This window comes from Trichosurus vulpecula, chromosome 5, assembly GCF_011100635.1.
Source record: "Trichosurus vulpecula isolate mTriVul1 chromosome 5, mTriVul1.pri, whole genome shotgun sequence".
Lineage (NCBI taxonomy): Eukaryota > Metazoa > Chordata > Mammalia > Diprotodontia > Phalangeridae > Trichosurus > Trichosurus vulpecula.
The window spans coordinates 9,966,660-9,991,922 of NC_050577.1; the positions used below are offsets into that span (position 1 = coordinate 9,966,660).

Here is a 25,263-nt window from a genome sequence, read left to right on the forward strand (position 1 = left end):
ATATAAAGTTTGTTCATCCTGCTTGAACTGAATCCACCAAAGCCCAAACTGGTACCTTCTCCTGATTCCCTAGGACTAAAAATAGCCAAGCTGGGTGTGGGCCAGAGGGGGCCAGCGGGAGTCCAATCACATACTCTCAGGCCTGGAAATAGAATCGTGTCCAGGCATTTTATTAAAGGCCTATCACAGGATTAAGAAGGCAGGCCCAGAATTATGTGTAAGGTCAAACCTGGAATGAGATCCAAGAGGCCCAGCCCAGAAACAGAACCCCACCCCACCCCATGAGTGCTCAGAGAAGCTTTTGAACCAGGTCAAAGGGAGAGGCAATCAGAGCCTTCCTACAGCCAGCACGGGGAACATCCAAGGCCAACGCTTTGAATTTCTAACTCTAGGGTTAGGGTCTGACCTAGAGAGGGAGACCCCAGGGCTAATCATTGCCCAGAGAGCCTGGCCTCCACCTCTGTGCCATTATGTCTTAGGCACTGGGCTAGGCACTAGAGATACAAACAAGAGTGAAACAGGCCAGGCCTCAAGGACCTTACATTCTATGGGAGGGAAGCATACACATAAGAAGTAAATTAACAATGCCCACAAGGCAAACACAAAGTAATTTAGGGGCATGGTGGGCACCAGCACCAGGGGGCACCAGGTAAGGCCTCGTGAAGAAGATGGTAGCGAAGCTGAGCCTTAAAGAAGACAAGGGCTTCAAATCTGAGGAAAGCCGTTGGGTCCCAAGAGACCCAGGAAGTATGTGTCAGGGCCTGAGCTGTCTTGGAGCTGCTGCCTCAGTTTGAGTAAGAAGGTAGGTATGAGAGGAGGAAGAGGGAGGTTGACTGATGGGCTAAGCCAATCAGTGGTGGCTATGGAGGGGCTACATGAAAGGGCCCCCCTCTCTCTGGACTGCTCAGGCTGGCTCCCATGGACCACAGAGTGGCCACAAGCCCTGCTCCACTGATTTGCAGGCTTCCAGACTCGATGTTTTTCAGATCACCCAGCTGTCCTCTGGGACACTAATACTGGGAGATGTAGACCAAACTCGTGAAGTGTTTGGGTTCCCCAACTCAACTTTCCAATCCCCAAATGTGGAGGCAGGGCTACAGTGTCTTGGAGGAGGGAGGTGGCAGACTTCAAGCTTGAGATGAGTCAGTATTTGATGTGGCAACCAAAGGCATTCATGCTAGCGTGCATTAAGAGACCCGATCTCCAGGAATAAGGGACATCATGTGATGATGTGCACAAGATGGAAAGATCTGGAGAAAGACAGACAGCCTATTATGCAATGTTCCTGTGTGGCCTTGGGAAAAGCACCTCCCCTCTCTGGGCATCAGTTTGCTCATCTGTAAAATGAGGGGATTGGGTGAGGTAGCCTCTAAGGTTTCTTCCAACTTTTCAGCCCACCTTCTGCAGGAAGCATTTTTTAGTGCCTCCCTCCCAACTATACTCAGCGTCTCCTCCTCTGAGATCACCTGTCTACACTGTAAAGACCCTCTCTGCACCTGTATATTGACTTGCTTTCTCACCCCGTGGAGGGTGACTTCTTTGAGGGCACACACTTTGTTTTTGCCTTTCATTGTATCCCCAACACTTGGCACAGTGCCTGGCACACAGTAGGTGCTTAATAAATGAATCCTTATGGGAAAGAAATGAAAATTGAAGGGTTGCCTGAGCAAGTTGTGGTGTACGAATATAATGGAATAATATAATGTGCTATAAGGAATGATGAGCAGGTGGACTTCAGTAAAGTACTTTGCAAACATCCAAATGCTGTATAAATTCTAGCTATCATCATCATCACCACCACCACCACCACCACCATCACCATCATCACCATCACCATCTTCACCTTCACCTTCATCATCATCACCACCACCACCACCATCACCATCATCACCATCTTCACCTTCACCTTCATCACCATCATCATCATCATCTTCACCTTCATCATCATCACCACCACCACCATCACCATCATCATCTTCACCTTCACCTTCATCACCATCATCACCATCACCATCTTCACCTTCACCTTCATCATCATCACCACCACCATCACCATCACCATCATCACCATCTTCACCTTCACCTTCATCATCATCACCACCACCACCACCATCACCATCACCATCTTCACCTTCACCTTCATCACCATCATCACCATCACCATCTTCACCTTCACCTTCATCATCATCACCACCACCATCACCATCACCATCATCACCATCTTCACCTTCACCTTCATCATCATCACCACCACCACCACCATCACCATCATCATCTTCACCTTCACCTTCATCACCATCACCTCCCCCCCCATCCTTGTCTTCTCTCTCAGCTAACCACTCTGTGTGGATTCATCATCGGACACGTTGTTTCCCTCAGTAGAGTGTAAGCTTCTGGAGGGCAAGAGCTGCTTTCGGTTTTGTCTTTGTAGCTCAGGCACCAGCAGAGCACTTTGTCCGTGGTGAGGGCTTGATGAATGCTTATCGGTCGACTCTAATTGAACGCTCCCTGGGAGTGTTGAAGAGGGAATCCTTGTCCAGCTAACAAGATCGAATGATCTCTGCCCTCTGGCTCACTCTAAGATTCGGGGATCCTGAATCTACACTGCTCCCTCCCTCCTTGACCCTGAGAGAGATGTGGCTGTCGTGAGGTCCTGGATGCTCCTGCGGCTGCCCAGGGTGCCTGTCCCAGGCTCCAGCTGGAGACAATGGCACACAGAGCCTTGCTCTTGGCTCCGCAGCCCTGTTTGCATTTGCTGTGGTTGTTACATTTTTCTAGCGTTACAGTTTATCTGACTGTTAGTTACATTTGATTTCATGTTTCCTTGGACATGTTTGTTACCCACGGCTTCCTCAAGGTATTACTTTATAGGAACTTTGTAGTCACTTATCTGTGTACGGGGCCTTTCCTGTCAGTGGGATTAAGTTCTTCGTGAGCAGGGATTGGTCATCCCCACAGTGCCTAGCATGGTGCCTGCCACATAGCAAGGGCCCTAGAAATGCTGACTGAATTGAATTGGTAATCAGCCACATGTTTACAGATGGTCTCTCAATACGGGTGACATTCTGGTTCCTTTCACCCATCCTGTTAGCTTCAATTTGGGAGGCTAAATTCTTGGACCCCTTCCCCCCCATTCCAAGAGGCACATTCTGTCTTTATAATTTCCTATGTTCTCGTTCTCTCTCTCTCTCTCTCTCTCCCCCCCGCCCCCTTCCCTCCCTCCATTTCCCTCTGTCTCGTTGCATTCAGAGAAGTGAATATGACTATTTTCTTCCTCCCTATCTGCATCCCAAAATTACAGCCTCAGATTTGGGAAGGACCGCAGTCCAGTCCAACGAAGGCCTCCTCAGCGCCCCCAAGTGGTCATCCGTTGTTTCCTTGAATGAGTCAAACGAGGGACAGGCTGGCTGACTCACTTTTCGCAGCCTTTTTCCTATCACCGGGAGATAGGATCTCTCAGTAAAGTAAATCTGTCTTGAAGGCCTCCTCTCTTTGTGTAAACACAGTTCATCAACTTCTTTTGCTTCTCCTGACTCTATCTGGTAAATCTCCTCCATCCAGCTGCTGACTGTGCTGCTGTCTTTCTTTCAGCCCCTGGTGGGACCCGAATAGATGATGGGGACAAGACCAAGATGACCACCCACTGTGTGTTTTCCGCCATCGAAGATCATGATGCCATCAGAAACTATGCTCAGGTCAGGACTGGGATAGAAAACTGGGGCTGAGAAATGTCAGCAGACACAGGAGAAAAGAACTGAGACCCTTGGGGAAGGGCTGGGTCAAGAAAACCTCTGCTGGCCAGAGTGCTGAGTGGCTCTGCAAGCCTCCTTTGTCCCTCTGCCCTGCAGGAGGCCATGTGTTGGGGGGAGGGGTCTAGATGGAGAATTGAGGGGTCTGGGCTCAAACCCTAACTTCTCCAATGGCCAGCTGTGCCATCTGGCAGGTCACCTGACCTGACCTCTGCCTCAGTTTCTTGCTCTAGAAAGTTCTTATTTCTCTTTGAAGTATGAGTGAGGCTGTTAGGTCAAGTAAAGGGGTAGAAAAGCATTTTCATAAGTATAAGCTCTTCAGGGAAGACTTGGGTTCCAATTCTGTGTCTGAGGCATATTGGCTATGTGACCCTGGGCAAGTCACATCTTTTCAGTGCTCTGGACAACTCTCCAAGACTAGAGTTTGTAAAGAAGGTGCCAACCTGCATTAATAGAGGGTGTTCCCTCATTTAGCAGTTCCCTAGATTAATGGAGTCATAGATCTATTCCTTATACACACGTATGTGTACACGTGTATGTGTGTATCTGAGTGTATACATGTATGTGTGTGCACATGTGAGTGTGTCTGTATATGTGTGTGTGTGCGTATCTGTTTATGGCTATGTGCAGTCATTTCAGTCGTGTCTGACTCTCCGTGACTTATTTGGAGTTTTCTTCGCAAATACTGGAGGGGTTTGTCATTTCATTTTCTGGCTCATTTTATAGATGAGGAAACTGAGACAAATAGGATTAAGTAGCTGGCTCAGGTTCACACTGCTAAAAAGTGTCTGAGTCCAGATTCAAACTCATGCCTTTCTGACTCCAGGCCCAGTACTCTACTACTGCACTACCACATATACCCACAGGCATAGATAATATATACAAATGTAAAAATATATACACATCATATATAATATATATGTATGTACCATATTTCCCCATGTAGAAGATGCACCTTAATTTTGGGGCCCAAATTTGAAAAAAAATGTATTCCATAAAGTTATTGAACTCAACTTTTATTCATCTCCTCGTAGCTTTCAGGCATCTTTTGGGCAAGTCTGGTGCGTGTATGTACGCATGCTTAGTCCATTCCGTTTCATGAACCTGAAGCACCAGTTGTGTCCTCCTTTGAAATCAGTAACTTCTTTTTCATCAGCAATCCTTCTTGCCTCATGCTGAGCCACCTTTGGGGACACAGGAATTCCAATTGCCCTTTGCTCTTCAACCCATATCTTCAGTTCCCTCTCTCAATCAGGCCATCTTGCTGACTTGCTTCTCATGGCTTTCTTCTGCTGTGACGTTTTCAAGTAGGGTTTCTTCTTCCTGTAGCCAGTCTCGGATTGTTTTCTCAGTTGGAAGAGGACCAAAGTTATGTTCAGCAGCACGATTTCCATTCACTTTTGCAAACTGGATCACTTTTAACTTGAATTCAGCAGCGTACAAAAATCTTTTCTGAGCCATTTCTGGGCAGAACGTGGCAAAATGTAACCTAATATGCCGGTAACAAATGTGAAACAATGAGCGCAAAGGCAAGCACAAAAAAACAGGAAGTGCAAGTAAAAAAATCTACAACGAGTGCAAAAACAAGTGCGAAAAAGCGGGAAATGCAAGTAAAAAAGTCTGCAACCACTGTATGAGACGCACCCAGTTTTTAGACCCCAAATTTTTAGAAAAAAAGGTGCGTCTTACACATGGGGGTCTGTATATGTGTGTATATGCATACATGTATATGTGTATATATATATATACATATATATGTATATACACACACACACGTGTGTCTGTATATAATAGAGATGAAATACATCAAGCAACTTCAATTCTATTTCTATGGTTACTAGTACATTTTGATATTCAGAATCCTCAGTTAAGCCAAAAGAATGCCTTCCTAAAGTGTGCTTCAGCCTGCCTGGGGGAGGGCAGAGAGGGCAGGAATTTGGCTCTTTGCATTACCAAGATCTACTGGTCTCCAAGCAATGCTCCCATGTCATTCCTGTGACAAGCGGAGAAGGTTATGGGAGTTGTTCTCTGGGCTTCTCCTCTGGGGGGTTAAGGCTGCTCCCTGTGGTTCCTCGATCTAAAAAGAGAAGGTAATGAAAGCCTGGATACTGCGCATCCTTCTTATGAACATGAACATGGACATTTCTTTAGGCCTTCAGGTTTGCCAAATGCCTTCTGGCCATGATCTCCCGGTGAGGCCAGGAGGGAGGAGTTCTGACAGAGTTCTTCCCTCACACCCCTGGGAGACCATCTTGTAGGTATTCTTCCATTTTACAGATGGATAAAGAGAGATAGGGTAGACTTTGTGTTTTTATCAGTAAATAGGTACCCACTGAGGTCATCAGTTGCAAGGACTTGGTCCCCAAGGCTTTCATCCATCCTTCTGTAGTGGGGGACAGTGATGGGGCATTGACCAAGGTCACTCCTTGTATTCCTTCTGACATTCAATATATCAAGGAATCTCTGGCCTCTTGGTGAGCATGGCCCAGCCTTCAGCTGCCCCACCTGCTCTCTGCTTCCTTTCCTCATTTTTATCCCTTTTTTTCATGATTCTTGAATTTTTCAAAAGCAGGCTCAAGTTGCCTTTCAGGCATCTTGCCTCATGTACATTCTAGGCCTAAGAAATTCTACTGGGGTTGTCATTCTCTTCCTTAGTTCGGGGCAGACTCTTTTCTTGGAGGCTTAGAAGAGGGATTTTAAGAGTTTAAAAGTAACAGAAAAAGAAAGTTATAGAATCTGGATATTGCACATTCAGGCCATCTTGACTAAGAAGCTAGTTTCACAGGTGACTGGTAGGGAAGTACAGTGTATTCTGGCTTAGACTCTGGGGATCCCCTCCAGGAATCCCAGGTGCCATGACCCGCCCACACTCATATTAGTGAGGACACTCTCCTCCCCAGTTCAGGCTGGCACCTTCTCTGCTGCTTACAGCCTTAGAAACAGCCCCAGAGCATTTGAGGTCACCCAGCTAGTATTTGGCAAAGGCAAGATTTGAACCCGGGCCTTTGTGGCTCTGTGGCTGACCTCCCTCTACCACTCCATGCTGCTTCTCAATGAAGATGCTACTGATAACCAAATCTAGGCTAGTGGCCCTAAGGACACTTAGACCTTTCCTCTTTCTATTCTGCCTTATCTGGGTCATCTGGAAGTAAGAATAACAAACATTCCATCTCCAAATGGCAAAGCCTGGGACATGTGCTTCCTGCCTGCACTTCACTGGGGAATCAAGTCACCCAGGCTGAGGGAGGAGGAGGAAGGAGCTACTGCAGAGCCAATACTGTCACACAGTCCTAAAATATAATCTGTGAAAAAATAGAGTAATTTCCATAAGAAGCCAAGTCTAACTTTTCACTCTGGTGCTGTGGATAGACCACTGGGCCTGGAGTCAGGAAGACCAGAGTCCCAGTCTGGCCTCAGACACTTACTAGCTGAGTGACCCTGGGCAAGTCACTTAATTTCTGCTTGCTTCAGTTTCTTCAACTATAAAATGGAGATGATAACACATCTACCTGTCAGGGTTGTTGTGAGAATCAAATAATAGGCTATTTGTAATTTGTTGGGCACACAGTAGGTGCCATATAAATGCATGTCCCCTCTCTTTATAACAGCCCACTGTAAGGATTCTGGAGGCACTCCAGAGCAGGGGCCTGGCTGCTGATACTCTTCCCTGCTCTCCCAGATGCTAATTGATCCTAAGCCAGCTCACCTGTCTCAGCTCCCAGCAGCCCCTCCCCCTTCCTGCCATTCTCTTCCCAGCATGGCTGGGGCATTCCCATTCTCTTCTCATCACAAGCCTGTGGCTTCCTTAGACCATCAGGCATGTCTGTTTGTAGATGAGTTTCCTCTTTTAAAAATCACCTATTCCCCATGGGAGTGTTCCCTTCATGCTTCTCTGGTGTGCTGGGGGGCTCCCTCCTCCTCATTCTCTCAGATGGTGCCACAGAAGGAGTCTGAAAACCCTCCACGATGGTGGGTGAAGCCCTTCATTGTCCCCCCAGGTCCTAATGTTCTTGCCCTTTCACCCCAGGCTTATCCTGACCTTGTTTTCTGTAAGTTGAGCATAATAGACCTATACTTGTGCATCCCATCTGCTCCTGAAGAATAGAAGCTTCTTGAAGGAAGGAGCCATTTCAAGTTTTCTTTGTATCTCCAGTGCCTGGCACATAGCAGGCACTCAGATGCTAGTTAATTGGGGGTAAAGAAGAGAAAATGCTTGTTTAGTTACACTGTAGTTGGAACCAAAAGTTAGTAGACAATTTAATTCAAGTTAACAAGCATTTATTAAGCTCCTACTATGTGCCAGGAACTGAGCTAAGCTCTGGGGCCACAAAGCCCCTCAAGGAATTTATATAAGAAATAGAAGGGTGGCTACGTGGATGCCAGGAGGGGCTTGTTCGCTTTGGCTCCAAAAGGATGGCGAGAAGGTGCAGAAGCAGATGTCAGTTGGGGGAAACCAAGGCAAAAAGAACACAGTCCTTGCCTCCAAGGAGCTTACCTTCTCCCCAGATGTGCTGAGACCCAGGAGACAGCCACACATGGTGGGAAGATCTAGGTGCATGGAAGGTGGGCTGGGCTTTCTCTCTAGACTCTGCCCGCTCCCCAGTTACCTCTGACAAGGCTCTGATTCAAGCCTTAGTTTCCTGAAGCGTAATGGGGGTGATACTGCTAGTACTGCTGCAGGGTTGTTATAAAGAAGGCACATTCAGACCTTAGAGTGTGGCATGGGGGTGTGAATATTGAGAATGTGAAGGTAAATCCAGGACCAACAAAACACTTCTTCCTTCTGATGCCTTTTAAATTCATGTAGTTACTATTTTAATCTTCTCTCCTTTATCTTTTAGGTCTTCAACAAGCTCATTAGGCGATATAAATATTTGGAAAAGGCGTTTGAAGATGAAATTAAAAAGGTAATTTCAGATATAACAGATGCAAATCTTGTTCCAGTAAAAAAAAATAAAATAAAATAAAACAGAGAAACAACAACCAAAAAAAACCCACCCAGGGTTCTGATCCAGGCTTGGAGTGGGCCAGGCATTTGTAATTAAGTAAGAGTATTTTCACCAGGACACATCATTGGTTTGTAGCTAGAAAGAAACCTCTAGTCACCCGGTAATGGAGTGCCAAAGGCCCTTTGCTCTCATTAGCATGGGGAAGTCCATCCACCTAAGCTGATCTCAGCCATTTAGGAATTAGTTGGTGAAGCCTGTGGAGCTGCAGTGGAGTTGTACAGCCAACAGATGTCAGAGGTGGGATTTGACGCTAGGCCCCAAGCCCAGTGCTCTAGCCATCACACCATTCTGCCTCCGCATCCAGCATGGATTTATTCATTGATATTGATGGCGTTCAGAGAACGTCTGACTCTTAAGGCATGGCCATTACCCAAAAATACTGGTTACTGACATGTCAAAGTAAATACTGGGCTAAGCTGTGTGTGGGTTAAGTGGAGACAGGACTTCCTTTGCCTACACTGGACAGTATGTCTATGGGAACTAGCACCTTGCCTGGGTCTATCAGAATAGGAGAATGTGCCCCAGAGAATGGGAGGCCCAGCTCAGATGGGCTGAGAGACAGGAAGGAATGTCACTGGGTCCCAGAGAGACCAGGGAAGCTCCCTGCAAACCTGGAATCAAGGGCATTGACTAGTTCGTGAGGGCCTTGAGGCTGTGCTTTCCCTAGGGATGGACGCTTGGCATTCAATGCCAATGTCCACCTTTGGCAGACAGCATCAGAGCCTCTCCATTCTGAGCATCTATACATGTCTTATTCACTTATATTATTGCTACCACTGAATTACAAGGTGTCTCTTGGGCTTCCCTTCAGCCCAAGGATGAGCCCATCGCTGAGGATGTCACAATCTGTAGTAAAGGCTTTGCCAGGGAGGCATCCAACAGATGGAGGAGGTGGCCCAGATAGCACCTGAGGCTCAGTCCATGATAGCCCCCGTTACTTCTATTACCAAGACAAAGTATGGGGGGGGAAGAGGGAGGGCTGCCAGCCACAGACACACAAACTCTCAGCCTGTGCCATGCCCATTAGTGACCTCCACTTCCAGATGGCCTTGGAGAATGGTTTTGACCCAACTTCAGCTGCATACAGATATTGGGGGAACTGCTGCATTGCCCACACTCCGTGCCCAGGACCTGGATTTTGCTGGGGCTTCTTCTAGTTACCCCTCAGGCCATGATGCAGTGGTAGGGTCTCTTTAATGGATGGGAAAGGACTTGGTGTGGAGCCTGCCACATTTAGAAATGACTTGAGATGGGTTCCCTGTGGGAGCTTGAAACCGTTATTAAAGATGAACATTTGGAAGAAGTGGAGATTAGCATCGAAAATTAATACACTGGCTAACAGTGGCTCTTTTTAATGGTCCCTAAGTGGGTTGGTTAAAGAGTATGGTTCTCTTCTGTGGAAAACCATCTTAGTTTTTATGTTGCAATTTAAATTTGAACTGAATAAATACCCAAGGAAAGTTGAGGGCCCCCAGTATGCACATATTAACATCTCTGAATCTCCGAAATCTCTGGAATGTTTGCTGCCATCTATACACTTACCATTATAGAATGATAATATGTGGGTGTGTGAATATCCTTAAGTATATTATTCAACTGTAGAACACACGCTGCCTTTTGAAGTTTAATTTGGAATATGGGAACATTTTTCATTCAGAAGAATGACTATTTACTTAAAAGTCTGTGGGTGGAGAAAGTTTGTGGGTATCTAGTGTGGTGCAGTAGAGCGAGCATTGCTTTGGGGGTTCGAGGACTGGCTTCCTCTGCCACATATTAGACATTTAATTGATGCTAATGGATTGGTCTCATCATTGTGTGGCCCTGGGCAACTTTCATCCTTTCTCTGGGTCTCAGTTTCCTCCTCTGTAAAATGTGTCCTCTGAGGCCCCTTCCAGATCTAAACTGCAGATGCCATGAGGTACAGGTTTCAAAGATGGGAGTGCAAGGGTACCTGAGACTGTGCCTGAGACCATCCATAAATTGATGGCTGGGAAGGCTCTTTGGAAATGTATGAACTCCACAAATGTGATTGAGCCCAAGGGTGGTAAAGAGAGCTCTGGACTCTAGGCTATGAGACCCCAGCTTACATCTCAGCTTTGACACCTCAGCTATGTGACAGCCTCTGAATCAGCCAAGATGGCCCTGCTGCCTCACTGAGTTACAAAGCCCTGTGGTAACGTGAGTTGGTTGGGGTTGTTTTTGTTACTATCATTGGGAAATGGATGGAGGCAAGATGCTCCACTGAGGGGATGGAGTAAACACTGGCTTTTGAAGCCAAACAACCTCCCTTTGAATCCCAGCTCTGCCACCTCACCGTGCTGGGCCTGTTTCCTTTTCTATAAGATGAGGGGGTTGGGTTCCATGAGCTGGAGGACCACAGGCCTCACTTCACCTCAGGTCTCCCATAGCTGGAAATCCCCAGTGAAATCATGTTGCCAAGACGCTTTGCAGCCATGAGTGTTTAGCCATGTGTGTGGAGAGCCTGCATGAAGTTGAGGGCAGACACACCCTTTGCTCTAGTGGGTCAGTACCACCCCGGTAGGCTTGGCCCACGTGGACATCATCCCAGGGATTTCTCCCAGCTGACTCATCCACCTTTGACCCACAGCTCCTCCTCTTCCTCAAAGCCTTCTCAGAGACGGAGCAGACCAAGTTGGCCATGCTCACAGGGATCCTCCTGGCCAATGGGACACTGCCAGCCACCATTCTCACCAGCCTCTTCACTGACAGTATAGTCAAAGAAGGTAATTCCTTTCTGTTGTTTCTTATTGTCGGGAAGAAAAGGAGGGTAACCTTCAGGTGATGGCAAAAATCCTGTCCTTTTTAGTCCTATCTGTGATTTCATTAAGGTGTGAGACTGAAACAATCCTGGGAACCTTTGTACATGAAGTAACGAAAACAAGGATAAAAAATGTTGCCAGCCTAAAGCAACCTTCAACCTTGGGGGATGTTCCGGAGACTCCTGCTCCTTCCCCTTGGCCTTCTGGGCCCAAGAAGAACCAGGATTAAATTGCACACCCTGGCTCAGTTCCATTCAGATGCATCCTCCAGAACAGTGGGCAATCCCTGCTCTCCCACCCGTGCTTAGCATCATACCTGGTGCTTCAGAGATGCTGATGGATCTCCTTGAAGCGGGCATCTCTGAGATGTAGGGTATGGGCACTTTCCCACAGGTGTAGGCAACAATTCTACCCACATTGTGTCAGGCAGAGTGAGGACTTTTAAAATGATAATGGACAAATAGGGTTCTGGGCTCTTGAGTCCGTGAAACCTGGGTTCAAATCCTACTTCAGGCATTTACTAAATGTGTGACCCTGGGTAAGTCACTTAACTTCTGTCTTGCCTCACTTTCCTCATTGCTAAAATAAGAGAGTTGGGCTCAGTGGTCTTTAAGATCCCTTCTAGCTTTAAAATGAAAAGCATTGTGCTGGCACTACACTAAGCAGGAAAGACACAAAGGCAAAAGTTAAACAGTCTCTGCCCTGAAGATGTGAGTGTGTGTGTGTGTGTGTGCACATGCATGCGTGCTTAGAAGCAGAGCATGCCCTTGGGGCTCACCTGCCCCAACCTGAACTTCCACTTTGGGGTCCTGGGATGAGCACTTGTTGTGCCTCTAGGGTTCTAGGGGTGACCCTGAAAGGCTCTGGGTTTCTGGTACTACTGCTCATTAGCCCCCATCAGTTTGCTTCCCAGGAACAATTAGCCAAGCAGATGTAATTAGATTTTACCAAAAGCATTTTACTAAGGGGATTTAGAAAGAACAGTTGGCACCAAGAAAATCTGGGGCATGCCCACCCTCAAATATACATCAAATCCAGGGGAAGATTGGCCATAGGCTAAGCATGTGACAGCAGGGAGGCCAAGATGTAGACAATATGTATGGTCAGAGGACAAACTAAAGCCTCCCCATCACTTCCTGGCGTCCACAGAATTTTTCTTTGTTCAGCCCCTTCGGGGTCGCTCCTTCCATCTCTATCTGTGTTGATGTCTGTCCAGGTTTGTCCTTGGTACATGTCTCTCTCTTCCTGGCTATAGCCTCTCTTTTCTGGGGTGACCATGTCTATGCTCTTGGCTTCAGGCTTTCTCTCCCACTGCTACTTTCTCTCTGGTGATACAACCAATGAAGGAAAAGGACAAATAGAGAGAAGGCTTTGCCTCACCTCTCCCTACCTCCTAGAATGTTTCCCTCTCAGGCCCCATTTTGGCATCCTTCAGCCTTGGGCTGGGCCCCTGCTTGACTAAGAAGTTCAATAGTTTATGCCACAATGAAGCTTTTTGTTGGGAGAGAGGGAGAGAGAAGGACAGATACAGATAGAGAGAATAGAGACAGAGAGAGTCTACATTGTTCCGGGAGATCTGGACTCAAATCCCAGTCAGCCTGGAGGCAGGTGGCTTTTGAGCTTCTTCCCTAGCTTTCGGGCCCTCCAGTCTGGGACATGCTTGATTTGTAGCTGGGAGATCCATGTTCAAACCCCACTTCTTTCAGGGCCATCTTGGGTAAACGTGCTTTGAAATCTATGTTGAAATTCTCTCTTTAAAGAGGCTTTGTGTTTGGGATAAAGAAGATTTATGCAGATAATAACAAGAGACTTGGGATTTCAGCAGTGGGAAGCGTGCACAGTTTGGAAGTGCCTTCCTCTGGAGGAGAGTGGCAGGGTCTGGTCTAGGAAAGAAATCCTCGAGAGTTGCCTGAGTCCTGGAGAGATGAAGTGACTTTCCCAGGATCACACAGCTCTCGAGCGTGAGGAGCTGAATTTGAACCTAAGGCTTCTTGTCTGAGCCCAGCCCCCTCCCCCAGGCCCTGCTGGTTTAAAACCAGTGTTTTCAAGCCTGCCTGTGCTCCTTGTGCTCTCCCAAGACACTTTTGTTTTCAAACTAATGGTTTACTTGTTTTCCCTCAGGAGGGGATCTTAACACATCGAAAGGTGTTGAAACACCCAGACATCCAAAGTCAGTCTTTCTACCTGAGCAGGCCACATGAGCAGGCCAACAGTTTCTCAAACGGTCATATGATTAGGAGTCGTCCCCTTAAAAATCACTCTTATTTCCTTAATAAAGTACTTTCCTTATGGGCTAGGCCATGCAAGTGTGATTATTCCCATCTTACAGATAAGGAAACTGAGGCTCAGAGAGGCCACGTGATTTGGTCAGGCTCACACAGGAAGCAAGTGTCAGAGGGGGCATTCCAGTCTTGGGCTTCTGATGGCCAGCCCAGTGCTCAGGCCGGCCCTCCGTGCTGCTTCCATCTCTCCATCTGGGCAGATCGCATTAGTGAATGATTACTGGGCATGAACATTTTGGAAATACATTCAGTCCAATCTATCAAGCGTTTATGGAGCCCCTACTCTGTGTGAGGCTCTGTGGTGGGTGTCAGGAAACAAAGATACTCCTTGCCCTCAGAAAGCTTCCATTCAATTAGAGGTGGGGGTAGAAGAGTTAAAGGGGGAAACCTGGTGGCTTGAATATTTCAGATATGGTATAAAATGTCTCCTACTCAAGGTTTTAGAGAAAACCAGTAGCAAAGTGACCATGCCAAGCCATGAAGGATAGTTTTATTTACCCTTTCATCTTGAGCCCCTCCCCACCCCATCCCCAACAGAAAGGAATGCTTTTTGTTCTTGAGAGGCACCATGGCCAACGTGAGGCAGTATACTTCTTCCTCACTTCTCTCTGCTGGGACCCATGCCCAGCTCCTTTCCGAGACTCAGCTCAAGTGGTTCGCTCTTCAGGAAGTCTTTTCTGACTCTTCTATCCCCTCCCCACCCCACCCCTTGTTAGTGCTTTTCCCTAAGTTTCCCTGTAGGTAGACATAGTAGTATCCCCTCCCCCATGGAATGTAAACTCCCTGAGGGCAGGGACGGTTTTATTTTTTTTTACCCGGCACAGTTCTTGGCATACAGTCAGTGCTTAATAAATAAATGGATTTTGAGTGATCCAGCGATGCAGCCGCTTCCTGTTCTCTCACAGATCCAACTTAGTGCAGCCAAACCTTTGAGGCGTTTGCCAGTTAGGGGAGAAGGCTAGCCTTTTCCTGAATTGCTAACATCTTTCTTCATAAGTTTCTTTTAAATTCTTTTTTTAGGCATTGCAGCCTCCTTTGCGGTAAAGCTCTTTAAAGCATGGATGGCTGAAAAAGACGCAAATTCCGTTACCTCATCTTTGAGAAAAGCCAACTTGGACAAGAGGTTACTTGTAAGTATGGTGTGTGGTCAGAGTATGAGGAATCATTGGGAAAGGGAGTAAGATAGGCTTGGGATAGTCACCAGGCTCTCCCACCGGGCAGAGTACCCTCTACCATGCAATGGACAAAGAATGTCCTTTTATAGCTCCCTCCTTGACACATGCTGGGAAATTTGGGGTTCATCCTCCCACATCATTCTAGCTGAGTTTGTGGTAGGTGGGCTAAGAGGTAGGACCCCAAAGTGCTGAATTCTTTGGCCACAGTGACCCATGCTGTTTTAAGTAACAGCTAGTGAAAATCAGAGGGGACCTGACTTATAGAAAGTGTGTCATGGAAAATTTGGAAATAGTTGTAGAAATGTTGCTGGCATTTGGAGGAATTGCAAACTTGTAGGAGTTTTTGGAAGAGCAGTCTGGCCATATGCATCAAAAGGTATGAAAATCAACTCTTGATTCAGTTTTTGAGAATATATACTGAAAGTGTGATCAAAACCAACAAAAAAGAGGGCTATCGGTATGAGGATTTTCAAAGCAACATCATCTGTACTTACAAAAAGTCAGAAGCAACAGTAGGAGACTGGGTAAGTTCTGGCCCATGCTTTTAATGTAATATTACCAGGAAATTAAACCCCCAAAGTAAGAGGAAAATACAGAGCTGTGGCACGAGGTTAAGGAGATGCTGCTGAACAGAACAGGCTCATGGAGAGGTGTGGATGACAATGTAAGAAGGAGAATGAATGAGGGTGAATGGTAGGAAAGAGAATCCTGAGAGAGACTTAAGGGGAACAGTGGAAAAGTTCGGGCATGAAACCTAGGCATCCGTCTTTACTCAGTTTTTATTGTCTATTTACCTGTTGCTCCCCCCTCCCCTAGAAGGGAATGTAAATTCCTTGAGGGGAGGGCCAGTTTCCTTCTTGTCTTTGTATCTCCGGCACTGAACATATATTGATAAATGTTCATCAAATGAATGATTAAATATATGAAGAAATAGAAGACACTTAGAAAAAGGCTATTGAAGAGCAAGTGCAGCAAACAGATATACACAGAAGCGACCCATTGTACAGATGATGCATCTTTGAAGGCACACAGGAATAGTTTTGAAGGTATCGCAGGGGGTGAGAGGGTACAAAAGGAGATTCTAAAACAATATTTTTGAAGCCACAGAGAGTATCACCAAAAAAAAGAGCCAATTGAGAAGACATTTGCAACTAGCAAACTGTAGATGTGCTTTCTTATCTAGGAAAGCTCTTGTGGATTTCAAGGCTCATACTCTATGTGCTACATAATGCTGTTTCCATCTCTCCAACTGTTCTGCCACTGTTCGTCTTCAAGAGTGGCCTGGTTTGCTGACAAGCCAAAGGGAGTGGGTAGGAGACAGAGACTTTGACCTCTCCCTTCTGTCTTCTTCCCAGCGATTAGCTCGCAAGGACTTCATTTCTCCACCACTGGGCTGCCCAATTATTGGAATGCCATATTATGAACTGGCTAGCAGTTTTATCCAAGCCCACCCAGGAATGGCTGATGATAGATACTTCTTATGTGGCCACTTGTTCGCATTCAGGTTGTACCTACTTCATACCATTGACTGATTGATTGATTGACTAATAAATATACTGAGGAATTATTCATACCTTGGGTTGATTCTGTAAGTTAGTTGATGAGATGTTCTCACCTGCTAAAGGTATCAGGTGTAGGACACCCCTCTAATACCATGTCCTCTTAAAGTGCAGGCCTCTAAAAATTCTGTGGTTTGTGGGAATATAGTAGATTTTCCAGCTCTTGGTCCCAAAACATCCTCTTTTCTCCATCTTTCCCAGGAACTCTTTCCAGCTAACCGCCAGAATGTGGATCACTTTGCTAAGTACTTCACAGAGGCAGGTCTGAAAGAGCTCTCTGATTTTCTCCGGGTCCAGCAATCCCTAGGTACTCGGAAGGAGCTCCAAAAGGAACTACAGGAACGTCTGTCTCAGGAGTGCCCCATCAAAGAGGTGGGTGGACAGGCTACACGTTCCACTGCCTCCCCAATTTTGTCATGTTCCAGGGCACCGTGACAGCAACACGTGTCCTTTCTGCTGAATTAGCCTCTATGTTGTTGCAATATCACACCATGATGTGTGTGTTGATTATCTATCAGAGGATTACAGAAATGGATGGTGACATCCTTCATTAGCTTTAGAAATAACCAAGAGTCACACGCTTTGGAAGGAAGTTTATTTCATTAACCATGGTCAGCATGCTTCCCTCTCTAGTTGTTTGTCTTAGTAGACCACTAGGGGGTGCCAACATGCACATCAATTCTCAAGGACCAAGACTGGTCACTACAGCTAATGGAAGTTCAATTATATTTCAGAGTTGTTTCTGTGTAAATCAGTATAGCTAATCCTGGTTCTGCTTGCTTCATTCACTTTGTGTCTCATCAGTTCCCGTAACTAAATCTTCCTACGTTTTTCAGAGTTCCCAATGGTCATTATTTCTTATAGTACGATAATGTTCCGTTACGTTTATACACCACCATTTGTTTAGCCATTTTCTGATCAGTGGGCACTCCCTTTGTTATCAGGTTATTTTTTTTTTAATTTTTAAAATTTGCTTTCACAAAAAACCAGTGCTGAGAATATATTGGTACAAATGAGATCTTTGACCTCACTGGGGTCAATGGTGGGATTACACTGTCAAAGGATATAATGGTGATTTTTCTTACACAACTCCAAGTCATAGTCCAGAATGGTTAGCCAAATTCACAGTTCACTCACACTGTATTTTTACCTTATTACAACATCTCCAAAGTTGATGAGTTTGAACAAGTGCTCTGCATGGGGGCAACTGCCCAGGAGGAAGACACACATCTGGCACAAAGCCGTTGGCACCCTCAAGTGTGATGTGATCTGGGACAAAGCCCCAAATGTCCCACCCTAGTTACATTTCTTTTGGTGTATATACCACAATTTCAGTGTGGTACAAAGTGGACATTTTATGTTGAGCAATACTTCTTGGGGAGTGTGTAAATATCCCCACTCTGATTAGTCCACTCTGCTTCTGAGAAGTATTTCTCCCAGCAGCTGCATCAGGGCTGCTGGCCAGAACTCAGCAGATTTATTTTTGGTCTTGAAGTAGGCTTGCTCTCAGAACAAAACAATAGGGCTTCTTCCCTTCTGAGGTACCAAGGGCAGAGAAGGACAGAGCAGAATGTGACTGGCTTGCCCAGAGCCCCTGGATGGTGGGGAAAATAGAGAAGATAAATGACAGTTCTCTCCCTCTCACCTTGACTCTGCTTCTCTTCCCATGACAGATTGTGCTCTATGTCAAAGAGGAGATGAAGAGAAACACCCTGGCGGAAACAGCGGTCATTGGGCTTCTGTGGACGTGTGTCATGAATGCAGTCGAGTGGAATAAGAAAGAGGAGCTAGTGGCTGAGCAAGCCCTCAAGCACCTCAAGGTTAGGGTGGGCAAGGAGGGCCCCTGGTTCCCTTCCTTATTCTTCCCCCAAGCACACTGTCTTCTGGTACCTAATCTCCCCCATTACTCCTCCAAAGTGCCAGATTTAAGATATACAGACATACTGCCTAGGGAGGAAGGAGATAATTATCAATAATCCAAAGGCTTCTGGAAACCAAGAAACATAAGTTCGGCTGGCTTCAGTGAAGTTGGCAGGGTTGGTCCTTCTTCTGTCAATGTATTGCCAACTCCTCTATTTCATAGGAGAAGGTCTTAGAAAGACATTGTGGCCAAAATGTCATCGCCCTGCTTTATTCAGTCTACCTGGTGATAGCCATTCTTCCCAGAATTCACCGGGCTGGTGCCCATCCAACACCACTCTGGCCCTTTCCAGATTGGTGGGAGCTGTCATTGCTGGTGCTTCATTGGTAGAGCCTTGGAGAAACCAGACTTCCTTCCACACTGGGAGGAGGTATCCTTATTGGAGAGGTAGATACCAACCCTTTGACTTCTTAAATATTCTTGGAGATACAGGACTTTTAGACTATAGGGTCATGCTCTAATCAACTAGGTAACTCACTTAGAGCCAGTGTGTGGAAAGTGTATGAGATGTGAAGCCAGAGGAACTGGGTTCAAATTCCACCTCTGTGATTTTTAGTCTAGTCAAGGCACCTCTCCAGTCAGGTGGCCACTCATCTGCAAAATGGAGGGGTTGGACTTGCTGGTCCCCCAGCATCCATTCCTGCTTGGATCCCATCTCTAAGAACATAGGTTAGTCCCATGACCTCTCTAAGCTTGAGTTGGCCCATTCGTAGAATGGGTAAGGATAATAACATTTGCTCCCTATTACAGCTTTGCTGTAAGAAAAGCTCTTTGTAATAAATGTGACTCATTTTTAAATCCTGGAGGCCTAATAGTACCTGGAAAGTGTACTCACTGGCTCTGGAATTAGAAGAGCTGCGTTCAAATCTCACTTCTAATGTTTGCTACCTGTGTGACCTGAGGCAAGTCACTCAACCTCTCTGGGACTCAGTTTCCTCCTCTGTAAAACACAGGGCTCAGACAAGATGGCCTCTAGGGGCCTTTGCAGCTCTAGAACAATGGCCATCCATACCTCCTGCCTGAGAAGACTGCCTGGAAAAGACTGTCTGGGTTGTCGTTCTTAACAGTTTATGGTACAGTTAGAATGTACTCAGACCTTGCGAAAGTTCTGTGATTACTGGGATGGACTCCTTTTTCTCTGGAGAACGTGTCCTCACCTTTCTCCAGTGCTTGCTGTTGGGCACAGCTCTGGCCTGGGCACCATACACATGGAAGACCTTGCTCCTGTCCTCAGAAGGCTCCCAGTCTAACTAGAGAGAGCAGCCAGACAAGCTGGAAAGAAAAACTAGAGTTGGGACAATGAAGAGAAAATAACCAGAATTTTAGAGCTGGAAGGGACCCAGCTGCTATCCTGCCCTGCCTAGACATGAATATAATGTTCTGGACAAACATTTATCTTCCTTGTCCTTGAGAACCACTAGTGAGAGTCATAAAAATTGGTTTCCAAAGGGCTGTGCATGGATATTCTAATTTCTCCTTCACAGCAGCCCTGGGAGGTAGTTGCAATTATTTTCCCCCATTTTACAGATGAGGAAACTGAGGCTCAGAGAGGTTAAGTGACTTGCCCAAGGTCACACAGCTAGGAAGGGTGTGAAGCAGGATTCAAACTCAGGCCATCTACAATCTATATTTCAGTTTTGAGGACCACAGAGAGTGAATGATGTGGGTTGTGAAGGCTTCTCAGAAGAGCTCAGTCTGGAGATGACCTTGATCTCGCAGCATGTGATGGGATACAGACTGTGGAATCCATGACAGGAGGGAGTTCTGGGCAGAGGGAGCAGGAGCAAACCATGGACTTAGGCAGAGAGGGAGGTGGAGGACAGAGACTAGCCAAGTGAAAGGAGGGAGCTGAGATGGCCATCGGGAGAGACTTCCTTCATGCCTTCGATCACTCATTAACAGCCCTTTATTATAAGTCTGCTGTGTGTGGACCCCATCACTTAAAGTGCCTTATTCTAGGGAGGAGCTGCTCCTGATAGGACTCAGGGATGAGCAGCTGTCCCAGAAGGCCTCAGTTTCTCCTCTCCCCATGAGCAATTTTCATCTGTAACTCATCTTCAAAGGTCAGGGGATCTCGGGGAGAGGAGGGGCGCAACAGTCTGCCTCCTGTTATAACAGAAAAACTGGGATGTGAACTTCCACTAGGAGAAAAAGAATCCTTGGAGAGCATTTGGGTACTGAGCTTGGGGCCGAACGCCCTTCACTGAGATGCTTCAGTGCTCTCCAGAAGTCCTCTATAGCTGCCATGGAGAGAGTACTTTAAGGTTTGCAAAGCACTTTACATATGTTATCTCATTCCTGCTTTACAGATGAGGAAACTGAGGCTTGCCCAGGGTCACACAATGGCTGAACTGGGATTTGAACTCAGGGCCTCCGATGCCAAATTCAGATCTCTGTGGGCTGTGCCACATAGCTACCCTCTGACCTCCGTTCTCTACCTGCTGGGTAAATTAATCATGTTCTTTCCCCATCTGTTCCAGCACTACGCACCCCTGCTGGCTGCATTTAGCTCTCAAGGCCAATCTGAACTGATCCTGCTGCAGAAAGTACAGGAGTTCTGCTACGATAACATTCACTTCATGAAAGCCTTTCCCAAGATTGTGGTCCTCTTTTACAAAGGTTGGTCCTCCATTGGGTGTCCACAGCATCCAGTCAGTTATCTCTTTTAATCCTCACAACATCCTGGGGAGGTAGGTGCCATTATTTATTCACATTTTACAGGTGAGGAAACTGAGTCAATCAGAAGTTAAGTGATTTTTCCAGGGTCACACAGTTTCTATGTCTGAGGTGGGATTTGAACTCAAAGCTTCCTGACTCCAAGTCCAACAGTCTATGCACTGTGCCCCCAGCTGACTGTAATCTAAGAAAAGAAGGAAGGAAGGGAGGGAGGAAGGAAGGAAGGAAGGAAGGAAAAAAGGAAGGAAGGAAGGAAGGAGCAAGCTGACCACATGGTGAGTGGGTGGAGGGATAACAGAGGAGTGTCTACATTGTTCATGTGTACAAGGTTGAGAGCACTAAGAAAGGCCCCCGATTTATTAGGTGGACCCTCTCTGGGAGACTTCCATGGGCAGAGGATGAAGGGCATGGATAGGCTGTGAGCTGCTCACACCCACAGGGATGAGGGGACAGAACCTGACAAGTAGCCAAGTTTCCTGATTGGCGATGGCCTGAGCAGTCTCTGTCCCTTTGTCCCTCTCTCTTTTTCTGTGTCTCTGTCTCTCTCCCTCCCCCCTTCTCCCTCTCCCTCTCCCTCTCCCTTTCTCTTTCTCTCTGAAAATGACCAGAGATGGGCGGCTGGACCTTCTTTGTGGTCTCTCCTGATGCACTGTAAGCTCCTTAAGGACAGAAGGATTGTTTCTCTCCGTCTTTGTATCCCCAATGCCTGGCACGCAGTAGGCACTTAAAAAGTTGCTTGATAGATTGGTTGTGGATGAACTGTATCTTTGGCTGCATACTCCATCACTGCCACATGAGAGCTAAGCCCAAGTAAAAGTTGGCAGTATAGACCCTACCACAAATGTGTCTCTGGCTGTACCGACGCTGGAGCCCTGCACAGGGCTCATGGCTTCTGCAGTCCCACAACACAGCTCTCCTGATTTTTACCTGCCAGCTGAAAATTGTTATCATTTTGTAAATAAGTGATGTATTTTGCCACTTAAATCAATTACAGTCTGGTTTGGGGGGAGGGATAATGGCTCTGTTCCATGTCATCGTGAGAGAACACAGCGTTCTTGTCAAGATTTTGTTCTATACTCCTATTAAGGGAATCAGCCCTACCTTATTATGAGCATTCAGCAGCATTCATTCTTCCCACCAGGTATTTAGATGTGTTCCCGAACCTGCCTGGTTTTCTTTGTTTGGAATTTTCCTATGGTTAGAGAGATCTTTCTGGAACTCAGTTGGGTAATTCACTACTTAACCTACTGAATGCTGGGTTTTTTCCATTTTTATTATTCTGGTATATATTAGGAGACACTGAAGAATTACTGGCAAACAATTACGAAGCACACAGGCTTATGGCCCAGCACTGCCCTGTCTGGACAGCTCCCAAGGCTCTTCTATAAATGTGGAGTCCTTAGTCTGCAGCTGTTAGCCCCTCCCTCCCAGGCCCATGGAATCCAACTCCTGCATTTTACAGCTGGGGAACCTGAGGCCCACGGAGGCCAGGTGACTTACCCAGGATCACACAGATCAGAAGCATATGAAGCAGCACCTGAATCCATTTTCTCTGACTGCCAAGCCTTACAAGTTAAATGCTTTCTGGAGAAATTATTTTTATTAATTATCTCTTCCTAAGAGTTAACAAGGAATATTACTTACGTGCTTTCGAGAGCTGGTTCGATGGTTCTATTAGGGTTCTCATTTTACAGACCCTTTTGCCAAGGGATGATTGGGGTAAAGCAGAGCCATAACTATGAGGGGCTAGAACAGACACTTGGTTGTTGGATGGAGGTGTGGGGGGAGGAGAAGAGTTAAAGAGAAAGACTGTGGTATAAGATCAAAAGGTGATAATAACATTTAATATAAATAAATAGAAACTGAGGCTGCCACAAAGTAGCTAAACACAGGGCCCTGGAAGTGGGGGAAATTCTCAACCCTTTGCACATTCTACAGACAGTGTGTACTGCTTAAACTTTCAAGTTTCTATTGTCTTGGGTTGTCAGGATGTAAACTGTATTTAGAAGCTGTTCCACTGGGCTTGGGCACATTTTATAAATGACTATCCCCTAGAGGAACTACCCAAGTTCCACAGAAATTCTTGTTTACTGCTTAAAATGTGATTTTAATCAGCTGTAATTTAAAAAAGTGGCCAAATAACCAAATCCTTTCCAATGTTCCTAGTGACTCAAATCAACCCAGAGATGCTGTTAGTAAGCCTTCTTTGTCAGGCTGGATTACTGAACTGTAAAGCTCATGAGTGACAGGAGATGAAAATCTTTTCTTGAAATAATAGGGCTATGTGAAGGAATGAACTCTAATAATACTTCTAGAACTGAAAGAAAAGATGCTGATTGCTCTTTTGATAAAGAAGGCAAGCTTTCTATTCTACCTGTCCCCTGGTTTTAGATTTATTTTACTTTGAAGAAATAAATTTAAAAATAGGGAGTCATTGCCTTATGCCCATCCTCTCATACATAACTTCTTTTTCTTTTTACAGTTATATATTTTCTCCCAAATTAATCAAGGGGTCAGTTCAGGACTTAGTTTAGGCTACCTTTTCAAACACTGTTATGCCCATCCTTCTGGGAGATGAAAAAATCTCAGCTTTGTAAAATCTGGACCCCTATGTAGAAGCTTCTTGAAGAGTTCCTATAAGATGCATTGCATGATCCATCAACATGCCAGCATTTATCAAGTTCCTGCCATGTGCCAGGTTCTATGATAAGTGCTAGGGATCCAAAGAAAGGCAAAAAACCCAACAACAACATTGGCCCTCAAGGACCATGGTAGGAGATACAACAGATTATTGTTGGTGTATGGTGGTGTTTTATGGGTCCAGCTATGGTGTCCAGATTTTTCTGTGGTACCTTTCAGCAAAATGTAGTTTTCCTATTTTATTGGAGGGGTTCTTTAGCTGTTTTTTGATCATTTCTGACTTTTTGTGACCCCATTTGAGGGTTTCATGGCAAGGACATTGGAGTGGTTTGTCATTTCCTTCTCCAGGTCATTTTATAGATGAGGAAACTGAGGCCAACAGGATTAGGTGATTTGCCCAGGGTCACACAGTTAGTAAGTGTCTAAGGTCATACTTGAACTCACAAGGATGAGCCTTCTTGACTCCAGGCTTAGTACTCTATGCACTGAGGCAAACAAGGTGAAGTGAATTGCCCAAGGTCACCCAGCTAGGAGGTTTCTGAGGCTGGATTTGAACTCCAGAAGATGAGTCTTCCTGAGTCCAGGCCAGGTGCTCCATGCGCTATGGCGCCCCCTACCTGCCTAGTGTCCCTGTTTATCTCTTTTAATTAAGTCTGGTTTTGCTATGTCTTTGCCCGAGATCATGATGGCCACCTGCGCCTTTTTTTTTTTAACTTCAGATGAAGCACAATAAATTTGATTCCAGCCCCTTAGTTTGGCTCTGTGTATGTCTCTGTTTCAACTGTGTTTCTGGTTTCTATATTGTTGGATTCTGCTTTCTAATCCATTCAGCTCCCCACTTCCATTGTCTAAGGCAGTGAATCCCATTCCTATTCATAGTCAGGATTGTTCATTTTCTCTTCCCCTCCATCCTATTCTCTTATACTTTTCCTTTTTTGTTCCCCACCACCTCCTTAAAGGGGAAGGTGGTGGTGTAAGATAGTTTAGCATCCGTCCTCTAGGTCTGCTGTAATCTGTTTCTATTCCCCTACCATCTTTTCTCTTTCCCTCACCCAGAGCCCAATAAGAAAGTATTGTTCTGTCTTTACTTTCTTTTAAACTCCTATTCAAAATCCACCCTCTTTACTTAGAGATTTTTTTTTTGTTTAAGACAAATTCCTCCTTTAATCTACCTGTGTCTTTCTTATTCTCTCCAGGGCCTTTTCTTCTTTTTCTCCTGTTTCCATGTTCTCTACTCAGCTATCTGTCTCTTCTTCTCTCCTTTGACCAGTTTAGGTGAGAATGAGGTTCAAGTATCAAGAATTCTTCCATCTTCCTCCTTGTTTGTACCTTTGGGCACCCCAATTATGTGTAATAATTTTCTCCATGCTTTCTCTCTCTCTCTTTCCCATGCCCATAGCATATTCCTCTTCCCCTTTCCTTCTTATTTTAAAATCACCCAAACCTAACAGAACCAGTCCCAAGCTGTCTGT

General features: G+C 45.9%; 1 protein-coding gene across 2 annotated transcripts in view; it reads left to right on the top strand.

Annotated features, from left to right (window-relative positions):
- BZW2 (basic leucine zipper and W2 domains 2) overlaps positions 1-25,263 on the top strand; it is an 80,389-nt gene that overhangs the window by 49,370 nt on the left and 5,756 nt on the right. For both annotated transcript variants that reach the window (XM_036761421.1, XM_036761420.1), the window contains 7 exons: positions 3,592-3,695; positions 8,591-8,656; positions 11,367-11,502; positions 14,841-14,950; positions 16,756-16,926; positions 18,228-18,374; positions 20,956-21,094. In XM_036761421.1, the coding sequence (XP_036617316.1) occupies positions 3,592-3,695; positions 8,591-8,656; positions 11,367-11,502; positions 14,841-14,950; positions 16,756-16,926; positions 18,228-18,374; positions 20,956-21,094 (873 nt within the window). The remainder of the gene's footprint in view (positions 1-3,591; positions 3,696-8,590; positions 8,657-11,366; positions 11,503-14,840; positions 14,951-16,755; positions 16,927-18,227; positions 18,375-20,955; positions 21,095-25,263) is intronic.